This window comes from Danio rerio, chromosome 4, assembly GCF_049306965.1.
Source record: "Danio rerio strain Tuebingen ecotype United States chromosome 4, GRCz12tu, whole genome shotgun sequence".
NCBI lineage: Eukaryota > Metazoa > Chordata > Actinopteri > Cypriniformes > Danionidae > Danio > Danio rerio.
Window position 1 is genome coordinate 58,900,759 of NC_133179.1, and position 14,510 is coordinate 58,915,268.

At 35.0% G+C, this 14,510-nt stretch overlaps 2 protein-coding genes across 3 annotated transcripts in view; one reads left to right on the forward strand and one right to left on the reverse strand.

Moving 5' to 3' along the window:
• The window catches only part of LOC100537530 (uncharacterized), an 858,077-nt gene that overhangs the window by 540,435 nt on the left and 303,132 nt on the right, over window positions 1-14,510 (forward strand). The gene's annotated exons all lie outside the window — the stretch shown is intronic.
• LOC101885037 (uncharacterized) lies at window positions 10,464-14,480 on the reverse strand. Of its 2 annotated transcripts, XM_073949110.1 has the most exons (6): window positions 14,350-14,480; window positions 11,806-11,940; window positions 11,659-11,715; window positions 11,306-11,584; window positions 10,995-11,233; window positions 10,464-10,899 (listed from the first exon to the last, which is right to left on the reverse strand). In XM_073949110.1, the coding sequence occupies exons 2-6, from the start codon at window positions 11,891-11,893 to the stop codon at window positions 10,642-10,644; spliced, it is 921 nt and encodes a 306-aa protein (XP_073805211.1). In that variant the 5' UTR covers window positions 11,894-11,940; window positions 14,350-14,480; the 3' UTR covers window positions 10,464-10,641. The 2 variants fall into 2 exon arrangements, with proteins under 2 accessions (XP_073805211.1, XP_073805210.1); XM_073949109.1 differs by lacking the exon at window positions 14,350-14,480 and having other exon boundaries at window positions 11,806-14,327.

The following is a 14,510-nucleotide window of genomic DNA, read 5'->3' on the forward strand; positions in this document are numbered from 1 at the left end:
GTTGCAAATTTATAAAAAAAAATAAAATAAAAAAAAAAAAAAAAAACTGAAAATAACATGGCCTACTCTGGCCCCACATCAGATAACAACAACTTTTTAGAGATGCTTTCATAATTGAGAAAGCACCATACATACAATGTTCCTGTGAGCTTTAAAAACATGTTTTAGGAAGCCAGGTTTCTTTACAGTTGTGTTTAAAATATTCAGTTGTAATAGTTTTAAACCATTCAAGCTGCATTAGATGAAAGAGAAGCTAATTCAGTATGGAGCACATATTTCTGTGTGCATCACACGTCTTAGCACGCATTACCAAATGCACTTCTCTTTTATATCATTTCATGCAGTTTTAGCTTAAGTGATACAATAGAAAGTCTTAAAGAAGGCAAACAGTTCAGCATCACTGAGTAGGATATTCGGGAGATGCATTTAGGCCCGCTTAAACATTACAGCCTATTTCTCATATAAAGAGCAAATATTAAAGCGCATATTGTAGGTTAAAAAAACTATTTAAAAAAAGGTAGAATCATTTGTGAAAATACTCTATAATACTATAAAATACCATATAAAAATGTTTTACGAAGCGCAGGGGCACAAATAAAAAAAAAAGTCTGTTTTCCCTCTTTCGGAAAATCCGCTTTTTTTTTAAACCACCTCGGTGACGTCAGAAAGGAGACTGATCTGACAGGCGCATGCTGTTAACAGTGAAGTAGAGTAGCACTGGTTGTTAGTTTTGGTGAAAATTATCATCATCGTAGTATATTATTGCATTTATGGGAACTGCACAAACTCCAGCCTGTCACCATATCAAGTCCACAAGTTCCCCATTGCTATTTTAGTTCATTTGTGTTAGTAAAATGGGATGAATCCGATAAGTACAAGCTTTCAAATCAGTAAGCATGATTATTTGAGTAATTAGAAGCAACGCAATGTGTTTATGTTGGAGTAGCCTGCAGTACAGCACTTTGTACAGCTTTTGTTTAGCTAATTAATTTATTGTCATGTGGTGTGTTTATAAGGCGTTGGGAGACGCATCTGCAGCAGTGATGCTGACTAGGAGCTGAAGGCTTTCTCTCCACGGGCCTCTCACTCAACTGTGCTTCCCTTTGGCTCACAGAGTAGCCTCAGACCCTCACCTTATTCATCAGGTAGATTATTATATTATATCTTAATTATACATGGTATTATCTGTTTACAAAAAGTAATAGAAGGGCAAAAAATTACTGGAATATTTCTATATAAGGCAGGCAGGTAAAACTCAAACATTTCCTTTGACTTCCTTTTTTATATACTGTAAACCATTGAATTGCATTGTATCTATTTTCCTACTATAAAAGTCAATGGTTACAGGTTTTCTGCTTTCTTCAAAATATATTCTTTTGTGATCAACAGAAGAAAGAAAGTCATAAAAGTTTGGAACCACTTGAAGAAGCGTAAAAATATTCTGTAGTCAATGAGGAAAGGCACTTTATATTCACATATGAGGAATATTCATCTAGTAGAAGAAAAACAACATTTGAAAAACTGAAGTTTGGGTAACACTATAATAACTACACACTATAAGCCATTTATTAAGCATTAGCATCTAATGAATTTATTATCTGTTAAGCATTAACTCTACATTAATAAACATTAGTAAGCAGTTTATAACTGCAGCTACAAATGCTGTACTCTTGACTTACAACCACAATTATAATGTGCTTAATAATTCTACTTTCATACTTTGTTAATGATTTACTTTTCATTCCTAAATTAAGTATTGCATTATTTACAAACCATTTGTATTTAAGAGAGGTTAGAGGTTTTTAAAATCATTCAGAATGAGTTAGTAACTGATTAATAAACTATTGAAATCAATGCTCTTTAGTTTCTGTTACTGGTAAGTATTAATACTTATAGATGATCAATACTAGCTTTGCTATTGCCAGATAAGATTTCGTTATCTTACATATCTGTCTGTAAGCCACCTCTGGTTTCACCATGAACCTGCTCTGTTCTCCCTCACAATAGAGTTAAATTACGCTTCTCTGACTGCTGTTCTGTCTGCTGGTCTGTCCAAAGCCTTATAATTGTATGGCTGTGGTCCGTCGTTTGTGTGAGTTTCTCAGAATATCTTATCTCGGCATCCAAATGCGCACCGTGATCAGGGGCCTGTTTCAGTAAGGAGGTTCAAACAACTCGGAGTTTAAACTGGAACTCTGAGTTGATTTACCGAGAGATTAAAAACTCTGAGTTTTCGGTTTCAGAACAGCTGATCTGAGTTGGGTCAATCAACTTTGAGTAGACCAACTCAGAGTTAAGTGCGCACACTGTGACTATAAAAAGGCATTATCTATGGAGTGCAGATATTACGAGTCACCATGGAAAGATATGAAAAAAAGAGATCAGCATTTTTTTTCTCCAGCGGAACTAGATGTGCTCATGCAAGCCTATGGCAAATATGAGCATATATTTAAAAAAATGAATTGATGCACCACTGCATCAGCGAAACAGAGACAGTTAGCGTGGGAAAACATAGCTGCTCAAGTTAATGCGTAAGTTTACATTTAAAATATTTAAAGTATTTGATTATTTTAGCATTTTAAGTAAATTGAAGTTTTATTTGAAAACGAGGGTAATTTTGCAGCTATTTATTTGAAGCAGATGTTATTGCATTACATTACATTAAATAGGCTACTGCATAGTTTCTACAACAATTTTTTACAAAACAAGAATGCATAAGCCTATAACTTTAACTTACTGTTCAGTAGAATTTTTTTATTTAATGTTCCGACTTTTACACGCATTGATCAGTTTAAGATAAACTTTTTAAAATTGACATTTAAAAGTGTGTGTCTGTCTTTTTTTATGAATCGAGAGATAAAGGTTGATATGACATTTAGAATGTAAGCAGTATAAAAAAATAGTTTTTAGAACGAGTAATAATCTCATTAATGTAGTTACAGCACATGTCCCTGTCAAAGGTCAGTTTATTTAAGCTAATTATATATTATCATTTTTGTATTTTTATTTTTGCTATAATATGAAAGGTAAAAATTAAAACTATGGTATTAAATCTAATTGTAATTTTCATGTAGGTGCAATCCTGCAGGCATTAAAAGAACATGGCAGCAGCTGAAAATGAAATATAAAAACATAATTCAATCAGGTAAGGTTTGATAATGTCATAATTTTTTTTTAACAAATGAAATTTATCATGTAAATGCCAATAAATGTGTAATGGTATTTATGCAGTGCTTTTTTTATTTTTTTTTTTTATTGGACGTCTCTTCAGCCAACAGAAAGAAGGCAGAGGCTCGCAAGACAGGAGGAGGCCCTGCACCACAACCCCTTACTAATGCTGAGGAGATGGCCCTGAGTCAGAACACTGGAAGGCCAGTGGCTGAGGGAATACCTACAGGGTGTTCTTCAGAGCCTGTTACTCCCCAGGACACAAGTGCCTACATACAATGTAAAAGGGCTACACACACACACAGATATAAATATATATATATATATATATATATATATATATATATATATATATATATATATATATATATATATATATAAATTAATTTACTTTCATTTTTGCATTGGTCTCAATAGATTGTGATGGCAATATCTGCCTTTTGGAGCCTACTTTCTTAACAAATCCCCAGGCAGTTGTAAGTATCCTAATTTCTTGTGTATTGAGTAGGCTAAGTAATAGTATAAAGTGTGCTCAACCAAATGCTCATTTGCTCAGGATGAAGTGGATGATGACACCATTTCTGCTCATACAGAGAGGCCTATAGAGGTAATTTTATGTCTGTAGGCATCAAACAATCTGTACAATCAACTCCTCACATTTTTGTGTTCAGTAAGCTATGTAAGTATCTCTAAGTATAAACATATTCTTGTCTTCCCCATCACCACCTTCCAGAGTGAGGAACAACAGGAAGAGGAGGTGGAGGAGGAGGGTCCATCTACTTCTTCTGCGCACATGAACACAGTTCAGTGATGTACAGTAAATGCCAGAGTTTAATTCAATGGAAGTCATGTACAACATAACGTAACCCTAAACTACTGTGTTTTCAGTTACCAGTAAAGCAGTTATATAGGCTGCATCTGCTAAAACAAATTGAAAAAACTAATAAAGAAATGATATACTTGGATCGGCAGATCCTAAAGAGCGATTTGGAAATCGAGATCCTGAAACACAAGCTACAGGTAAGGTGTATATTGTTTTTTAGTGGATTATGAAAAAGTTTGAAAAGAATACAGAAATTTAACAGTTGCTTTTTAATTTGTAGGAAATAAAGAAGACTAAATAAATTGTTGTGACTTGTTGATTTATTTCTTTATTTTTTTATTTTTGTGGTGGCTGATTTAATCAGAGAATGAATTGTGACATATAAGGTCTCGGACCACCCTTCCATCCTGGAAATCTGCAGGGTGGATGGGGTCTTCCTCTGGAGCTTGTATGTGTAGGGCAGGATGTGGTTCCCCTCTAAAAATGGCAATATTATGGAGAACTACACATGCCACAATAATGTCGCAGGCCCTCTCAGGGGTGACCCTGAGGTGACGTAGGCACTGGAAACGTGCTTTCAACAGGCCTTTAGTCATTTCCACCCTGCCTCTAGTTTTGCAGTGTGCCACATTGAAGCGCTGCTGTGGCCCTTGCTCAGGTTCTGGGTAAGGGGTTAGCAGTGTAGGCTGGCATGGGTAACCCCTATCCCCCAGCAGAAAGCCATCAATCTCCCCTGTAAAAAAAAAGACACATTGGTTTAGTGCTGCATTAAAATGCCCAAGTGTGTAGTTCATACATTAACTTACCACTTTGCAGTCTGTTGCTTAGGGTACACTCACGATATATCCGTGAGTCATGAACAGAGCCAGGCCACTTGGCTTCAACATTAGTGATAATATGTGCAGCATCACATATAATCTTCACAGTGGAAAGAATAAGATATGAGATATAGTATTGCTATGTGTTGTTTAAACAATTTAAACTGCATAACTCAACGTACCTGCACATTAATACTGTGGATTGACTTCCTGTTAACATAGTCTGACTCATTTTCAGTTGGTGCAATGATAGGTATATGTGAGCCGTCAATGCATCCAACCACATTGGGGAATCCTAAAGGTAATTTTAAATATTACAATACTTTCAGAGGTCACAGCAAAATGTTATTAACTAATTCTGATATATATATATATATATATATATATATATATATATATATATATATATATATATATAAAAATAAATATATATATATATATATATATATATATATATATATATATATTTATTTATTTATATATTATTTATATATATATTTCATATTAAATACATTTGAACCAGCTTGAATGCTACAAACCAGCAATTCTGTAAAATTCCTCCTTGATGACTTCCAGGGGTTTGTGGCCAGGAAACACTACAAAAATGTGCAGAAAGCGTTTCAGAGCAAGGCACACTTTCCGTACAGCTCTGCATACAGTAGCCTTACTAATATGCTCCGCATCCCCGATATTGTACAGAAAGCTTCCATTAGCAAAGAAACGTAAAGCTGCACATAGTATCTGCTCGGATGTAAGAGCACGGCCACGATAGGTGATGTTACTGATGTAAGGACGGATTAGATTATGGATATATGTAATTGATTGCAACGAAAAACGGTACCGCTCAAACAAAAATGTATGTGGAAAAGACAAAAAATCCACTCTGGGTCTCAAAATCCTTGCTCGACGTAAATGTAATTCTCTTCGAATTAATACAGCCTCTTCATCTACGGGATCTTCCAAAAAAGGACAGGCCATTGTTCTTTGTGTGACTGAAATGAAGGTAATGAACGACTAAAGCTAAGGCAAAAAATATCGCTTCGTCTTTAAAAAGGGGAGGAGACCGACAGAAACTCAGAGTTTAGAGAATAAAACCTGCTCTGGACCAGGTTAGATTCACAGAGTAAGTTACCACAGTAACTGACTCTGAGTTAAAGTTACCTTTCTTTCAGAAACAGGCTTGACTTACCCTGATTTCTCGAGTTTAACAAACCTGCCATTTTGAAACGGAAAACCCAGAGTTTCTCTCATTTCAGGGTTAAAATACTCTGAGTTTTCAGTTAACCTCCTTTCTGAAACAGGCCCCAGGGGCCTGTTTCAGTAAGGAGGTTCAAACAACTCGGAGTTTAAACTTGAACTCTGAGTTGATTTACAGAGAGATTAAAAACTCTGAGTTTTCGGTTTCAGAATAGCTGATCTGAGTTGGGTCAATCAACTTTGAGTAGACCAACTCAGAGTTAAGCGCGCACACCGTGACTATAAATAGGCATTATCAATGGAGCGCAGATATTACGAGTGACCATGGCAACATCTTAAAAAAAAGAGATCAGCATTTCTTTCTCCGGCTGAATTTGATCTGCTAATGCAAAGTTATAGCAAATATGAGCGTATATATTTAAAAAGAAGCAATTATCAGTGAAACAGAGACAGCGTGAGAAAACAGCTGCTCAAGTTAATGCATAATTTTTTATTTAAAGTATTTAAATATTTATATTTATAATAAAATAAGTAATATAATGTGTGACGTTTATAAAATGTTTCTAAACTTTTATACACGTTTATCAGTTTTAATAGATTTAACAGTGCACTTGTATGTCTGCCTTTTTATTGATCAAGTGATAGAGTTTGATATAACATTTAGAAGGTAAGCAGTGCTAAAAATACTTAAAAAAAAATAAAAATCCCGTTAATCTAGTAATAGTACATGTCAAAGGTTAAGCTAATTATTAATGAAAAAGGACAAGCCATTCTCTTTCGCGACTTTGATCTTTGTGTGACAAAAATGTAGGCAATATCTGTTTCCATCAAAATATAATACATAAATTCGTGCAAAACTGAAATAACGCCTAGAAGATGTGAATAAATCAGCGTTTTCATCCAACAAGTCAAAGAGAACACAATCGTCACTTCCTGATTAACTTGTGCCAAATATCAACAGTAAAAACAAAATTTACTGTGGTAGAAAAAGCTGTGGCAATGATTTTTTATTTAATTAATGTACTTGCGCCTCAGAAGACAATGCTGACACACAATGATCACGTGGGGGCATTTGAAGCCATGAGACGCGGAGATCTTGACACGCTCCAGACGCTCGGAGGTAATTACTAATATACACTAATACTGAAACAGTTAAGGCATTTTAGAATGACCAAAACAACATTTAAGATGTCCTTTCCTCAGTCTGCTGGTTTGTCTATTCACACACATTTTCATCATCTCTAACAAACCTTTTTTTAATGCACATACTGTAATTTGTTAAGTGTTTTCTTCATATTTTATGCACATCTTTTCTTATCAAATAAAAGTTTAAAATACTCAGTTATGCACATGTTTTATTATGCATTTTTTTCAAAAGTTATGTGAATCACGACGTTTCCATCAATCGTTTTTATGCACATCTCCAAAATGAGCTCTAAAATAGGTGTGTGGAGACGTAAGGCTAAGGCAAGAAACACCGCTTCATCTTTAAAAAAGGGGAGGAGACCGACAGAAACTCAGAGTTTAGAGAATAAAACCTGCTCTGGACCAGGTTAGATTCACAGAGTAAGTTACCACGGTAACTGACTCTGAGTTAAAGTTACCTTTCTTTCAGAAACAGGCTTGACTTACCCTGCTTTGTCCAGTTTAACAAACCTGCCATTTTGAAACGGAAAACCCAGAGTTTCTCTCATTTCAGGGTTAAAATACTCTGAGTTTTCACTTAACCTCCTTTCTGAAACAGGCCCCAGGTGTCTGAATTCACTTATTTACATAGTCATTCACTCTGTCTAGTGGACTAAACTAATTGACCAATTTAAGGGCCAGGTGAATGAGGGTGTGGCGAGATTTCAGACACTCTGATTAGTTTCTCTAATACAAGGGTTTTCTACAAAGGCAGATACATGTTACTCTGTGTGACAAGGAGGCAAATCAGCTTCTAACGCCGAGAGGGTTATTTTACCTTTATCTAACTCTAGAATTTTAACACTTTACTCTGAATTACCACAACACTTGAAATTTAACACCAATGAATTTGCTGTGTACCCACTACTCCACAGACCACCCCTAGTCTATAATATTTTAAATCTTCCTACATTTCTTTTTGTTGATTGATCAATGGTGTCACCAGTAAACAAGTGCCACGCGTCCTCCACCAAAACTGTAGGGATGGTATACAGTTTAACCCAAAGAATGACCAGTCGGATATTTAAAAAAGAGCCGGAGTCAGAGATTTAAATAAATAAATCAAGTTTACTGAAGATAGTTTGCAGTTTTATCAGCTGAAACCAGCTTGAACACTCGCAATGAGTTCCTCGGCCGCTCTGTTTACAATCACCAATCAATAACAATTGTACTCTCACATAACGTCAATAGGCTCGTTTGAGGTGCGCCTTGCCTTGACTGCAATGTAGACGAGAGTAGGCGGCGTCAATAAGAGGAGGGTTTAAAAGCGTCATTTGAAGTCGGACACTACCCGAATCTCGCTGTGTTGCCGGCTGCAAACGTCAGCAATGGAGGAGATCGCGTTCGCGTTTTTTGTGTAGTGGACGCAATCAAAATACCACTGTTATTACATGAAGATGGTCAAAATTGCCAAAGGTGAAAAGTGCTCATTACTTAAATTTAAAAAAAAAAGAATTCTAAGATCATTAAGTCATGTTGCTTTTGTCTGACACAGGTCATAAGTGTAACAAAATTTGGTTGTGTTTTTGCTAGGAATGTCCCTAGAATTCAGCCTTTTGTTGATCAAGTGGTCCATCTATATAGTCCCTCTGAGTTTCAGAGTCATTTCAGACTTTCTAGAGGCCATGTGGAGGTATGTATGGTAGATAGGTGTATAAACTTTATATATATATATATATATATATATATATATATATATATATATATATATATATATATACACACATACACACACACTTAAATGTATAATGCATTTATATATACACAATAAATATACACAGTGAGCACAAATATGTGAATACAAATTTTTATTAATCTTGGTCCAGCACTAAAATGTGTATATATTGTATACACACACCGTTCTCATTGGTGTGTGTGTGTATATGTGTTCATTTATTTATTCACCCATTTAAAAAAAAAATCTCCAAGCAATGTTTTGGGTTGTTTCATCTACATTTACTATATTATGTCAGAAAATGCATGAAATTATACATTAAAACAATTTAGCCTTGGACCAATGGATAGGTTGGCTTCAACTTATGTGCTGTTGTATACAAAAGCATTGTTTGTATTATGTTAATCATATTTTTTTCTATTCCTAATGCAGGAGCTTATAAATGCACTTGGCCCGATTTACATGAATGCGAATCAGACCAAGGTGCCACTCACAGACAGTATACTTGCCTCTCTATGGACTCTTTCCAATCAAGAGTCCTATAGAGGAGTGGCAGACAGATTTAATCTAACAAAATCCACTGTCTCAAAACACCTGCATGGGTTCTGTTCTCTTGTAATAAATCATTTGGCTCACCATATCTCCTGGCCTAGAGGACAAGCCCTGCATGTATCACAGTTGGGATTTGAAACAGCTGGCTTCCCGAAAACCATCTGTGCTGTTGATGGATGTCACATTCCCATTGTAAAACCTCACTGTGACAATCCTGTGGCCTACATTAACAGAAAACAGTTTTATTCTGTTATTCTTACAGGATTCTGTGACAGTCAGCGGCGCTTCTGTCATGTCAGTGTGGGTCACTCTGGTAGCTGGCATGACTCAAGGGCCTTTCGTTTGTCGGAAGTGGGTCACCTTCTTGAGGAAGATCCACATTCCCTGGTTCCAGAGGGGATGCATATAATTGGTGACTCAGCATACCCGCTTTCCCCTCAACTAATGAAGCCATACAGGGACAATGGCCACTTGACAGTTAGACAGAGGCGTTTTAACAGGAAATTGAATTCTGCTCGTGTTGTGATTGAGCATGCATTTGGCATCCTAAAAACAAAATTTAGGCGGCTCAAATGTCTACAAATGAAACATCTCAAGAACATATCTTCTGCAATCACAGCATGCTGCATTTTGTATAATATGTGCCTGGAATGCAGTGACATAGCAGCTGATGAGCAGGCCAATGATATGGATGAACCATATCCATCAGAAGGCCACATTCCCGGTGATGTGTCGCAGTATAGGGACTCAATCTGTGGCCTCCTGTAAGCATTACTTTCCCTTCCACTCTGCCTTAAAAAATAAAAATAAAAATACACTTTTCTTTTGCACAAAGGATTTTAATTTTTTTTTTTTGTGAAATGGTAGATGGGATTGTACAGAATAATATTAAACAGTTATAAAAAAAAATTAATAATAATAAATATATATATATAATTTTGCCTCCTGACATGAAAAAAGTGATGTTATTAGTTTTATTTTGGAAAGAAAATCTTTAAACTATAATAATGGTGTGTGCTGACCAATAAAAAATAAACATGGGAGTGGGTTTACATTTATGCTTTATTTTTTTAACAACTCAATTATCATTTCTTGCGACTTGTTGATTTGTTTTAGCTGTTGAACTATTTCTGAAAGGCAGGATAGAGTTTTCTTTTCAAACACCCTTCATCTTTTTTCTTTGAGCCTTCTTCGGCAGTCCAAGTGAGGCTGCACTGCTGCTTCTAATGCAGCGGTTCTTCTCTCTGCATGTGCCTCATAAACATCATATAAAAGCTTCCAACTCTCTTCTGGGGTCTCTCTTTAAAGGGGAAAGCAGTGGAGGGACCAGGCTGATTTGGAGGAAGATGTTCTTCTGAACTTGATGCTGGTATCAGAGACTGTGGAGCTGTTGTCACGGATGTTTTGAACAGAGTAGTTGAGCAGATTGTGCCAGGTGGTGCACTCCCAACACCACATTTACCAAATAACTCCTCCATTTTCTGTGAGAAAGTATATAAAAACAAATTAATGCAAAATATTTTAAAAAGTCAACCAAATCATTCTGCAGCAGTTGAAATACATAAAGAATGCCAACCTTGTAGTACTCCCAAGTTATTTTTTCCTCCCCTGTTGCTCGGCACCGGTCCTTAGCTCTTTTATACGTGGTAATCATGTTACCAAGTTTTTTTCTAAGTTTCTCATTAGTCATATTGTAACCATTTACTTTAAAGTCTTGCTCAATCTTTTTATAAAAAGCTATTTTGTTTTTATAATATAACTGCATGTTTGCTTGTGTGAGGTCAAGCAGCAGCAGTGTGGTCCTGTGTGTGAATTCTGTGAAAACAATTTGTAATTTAGAAAAAGCTTTACAGAAAGATTACATATGCATTTTGAAATGGAACATACCTTGGATTTTGTCGCATTCTGTCTGTTTTAAATGTATCTGAAGATTGGGTCCTTGTGGGGCTTTAGTGAGATCTATGGTTTTTGTTTTACCAGAACATTTAACAAATGCTGGACCAGGAGTGATCTTTGGAGGGGGGCACTGGGACAAAGGTGTAGGATTGTGGATCGTGACTGAAGGAGTAATGACTGGAGGCGGAGGGCATTTGGTCAAAGACACTGTACAATGACTTGTAGCTAAAGGGGGACATGGTGCCAAAGAGGCTGGATGATGACTACTATCTGCAAAATAAAAAAAAATTTAAAATTAATAAATCTTATAAGAATTTAAAAATTGTGATTACCAACAACCTTACCTTCTTTCAGTGTTGCAGATCTCACTTGCTGCATTAGACATGCTGCATATTTGTGATCTATAAAATAAAATGACAATTAAAAAGTTTAATTTACAAAAATCAAAGTATTAGTACTAGATAGTCAATGAATTTTATTTATGTTCTTACCTTGCTTTATTTTTTCTGCAATTTCTTTGGAGACAGTTAATGATAATGTTCCTTGGCGATCAGTCAGTGTTATGAACACATTCTCCATTTTGTTGAAACTGTTGGTTTTGAGGATGCCTTTTTATAACCAAAGCCCTAATGGCAAATGCACTGCAAATTTTAGATAGTAGATTTAACTACCTTGGAGTTAAAATTAACACTCCCTCAGAGTTTATATGGGAACCACTATAAGTGTTAAAAATAACACTTTTGAAAGTGTTAACATTGTCAACACCAAGAGAGTGTTAATTAACAAACTCTTATTGTGTAAAATATCTGTTAAATTTCCGAAAAAATACCAGCAGCTGTGGTTGCCAGTAATCTGCTGTTTTTCACATTCATAAATTCAGTTTACAGAATATTTCTGTTAAAAGCACATTCAACAGTCTGTATTTTTTATCGATCTCACACTGCAAATTTTAGATTTGGTAGATTTAACTACCTTAGAGTTAAAATTAGCACTCCCTCAGTGTTTATATGGGAACCACTATAAGTGTTAAAATAACATTTTTGAAAGTGTTAAAATTTTTAACACCCAGAGTGTTAATTAGCAAACTCTTATTGTGTAAAATATCTGTTAAATGTATGTCAAAATACTGGCAGCAGTGGTTGCCAGAAATCTGCTGTTTTCAACATTTTACATTCGTAAATTCAGTTTCCAGAATATTTCTGTTAAAAACAAATCCCATAGTCTGTATTTTTCATTCGAACACACTTAAGCCTTAAATTCCACAGCAAAATCCTAACTAGTGTCCTCACTACAGAGGGCTGAACACTCAGACAGTGATGAAGTTAATGAGACAATTAAGTGTCTAATTAAAGGAGGATTGAGAATTGTTGATGAACAACTGTTAACAAGCAGAATCACTGAAGGACAGAAAAACACAAGCCAAAACCAAAGATGAAATCAACTGAGAAAAAAAAAACTCTAAATAAAATAATAATCAATAAAAATAAAACAAATTACACAATAAAAAATGTTATTTTTCAACATCTTTAAAAAAACTCATCACATTAAACAACTTATCATGGAGCTTCACCTATTACTGACCTTTGATTTTATTTCTGTCATGTGAACAAAAGCTCTTAATGAAATTTCCGTTGTTCATTTGAAGTCACCATGATGGAGGACAGAGTCTGCTTTAGTCAGGTTCTTCAACTTCTTACTATAAATGTCTTTAATTTGGCTGCTATAGTTAGTGCTAATTACACTATTTATACATATAGCATGGAAAGCTGAAAGAAAATTAAAGTGTCAGTCTGAAGAGATTATTAATGATAACATAGTCTTTCTTTCCTGCTTGTTTTCTAATTCAATATCATATTAGTTATGTGTGAGAAATAAATAATATACATAAATGAAACCACTATAGCTTTAATAAAATAAAAACAATATTTACAATGAGAATGTTTGATCTATGGCAGAACTCAAAAACACACAGACATCAACAATTAGTCTTTGAATCTCAATAATGGTGACAAACAAAAAAATAAAAATCAAGTAAAAAAAAAAAAAACACTACTGAAATATCACCTCCCAAAAACAACACAAAATAAAGGAAAAGAAAGAGATTGTAAGAACATAAAGCTGCATAATTTATTCATGCTGCAATGCATGCTGGGAGCTTTGTACTATGCTGGCACCCAGCATGCATTGCAGCATGAACTATGCAGCTTTTGTTTTTTAGCAACCACGGTTGAGGTTCATGTCCTGATTCTTGATGCCTGTGTGTCATAAATAGCAAGCTGGAGCTTGAATGTTTAGTGCGTGACACTTTAATTATTAATTGCATCCTAATTGTTTGTTGAATTTTCTATGAAGAGCAGCAGACTACCAGAAGTATTGTCCCATGCAGTTTTAATTCAATTATATTTGAATATCTTTATGAATCAACTTAATAAACACCTGAAATTAAATCTATAATAATTAGGCATAAACAGTATAGTTTCTCTTGACCTTTCTTTCTATAACTGATGCATTTTAGAAACACAGCTATAACAGTCAGAGAATTATTAGGATATAAGAGTAAAGCTTCAAGAGCTCAAATAAGCAGCCTCTGATCTCTATGATGGTGAGGTCAAATGAAATATTTTTAATAAAAAATAAATAAACCTCTGTTCATTGTCAAATATTCTTACAGAAATGAAGTCAAACTGTAATCAGTGAAGCTGCTTATGCTATTATTTAATGGAGTTGTTTAATCCTCTGTTTTAATTCAGTTGGTTTGGTGTGAGGCTGTGTCTGTAGTTTCATTTCTTCCTTCAATTTCTTATTCCTTCAGTGATTGTATTTGTTAACAGCAGGTGTTCAACAGCAGCTGTCTGAATTCACTTATTTGTGGTCATTCCCTCTGTCTAGTGGACTAAACTAATTGACTAATTTAAGGGCCAGGTGAATGAGGGTGTGGCGAGATTTCAGACACTCTGATTAGTTTCTCAAATACAAGGGTTTTCTACAAAGGTAGATATCTAACTCTAGAATTTTAACACTTTACTCTGAATTACCACAACACTTGAAATTTAACACCAATGAATTTGCTGTGAGTATAAGCTTTCTCCCTAGTGTGATCTCTTATGTGAACATCAAGCTTTGGCTTTTGACTGAAACTTTTTCCACATTGTTTACAGCTGAAATCACACCTAGGTTTGAATTTCCGAGGTCTTCC

Coding starts and splice junctions, on each gene's coding strand:
- LOC101885037 (XM_073949110.1), bottom strand. CDS start 11,893: ATGGAGAATGTGTTCATAACACTGACTGATCGCCAAGGAACATTATCA. Junction 11,585..11,658: donor ATCTGCAACACTGAAAGAAG/GTAAGGTTGTTG, acceptor TTTATTTTGCAG/ATAGTAGTCATCATCCAGCC. Junction 11,234..11,305: donor AGAATGCGACAAAATCCAAG/GTATGTTCCATT, acceptor TTGTTTTCACAG/AATTCACACACAGGACCACA.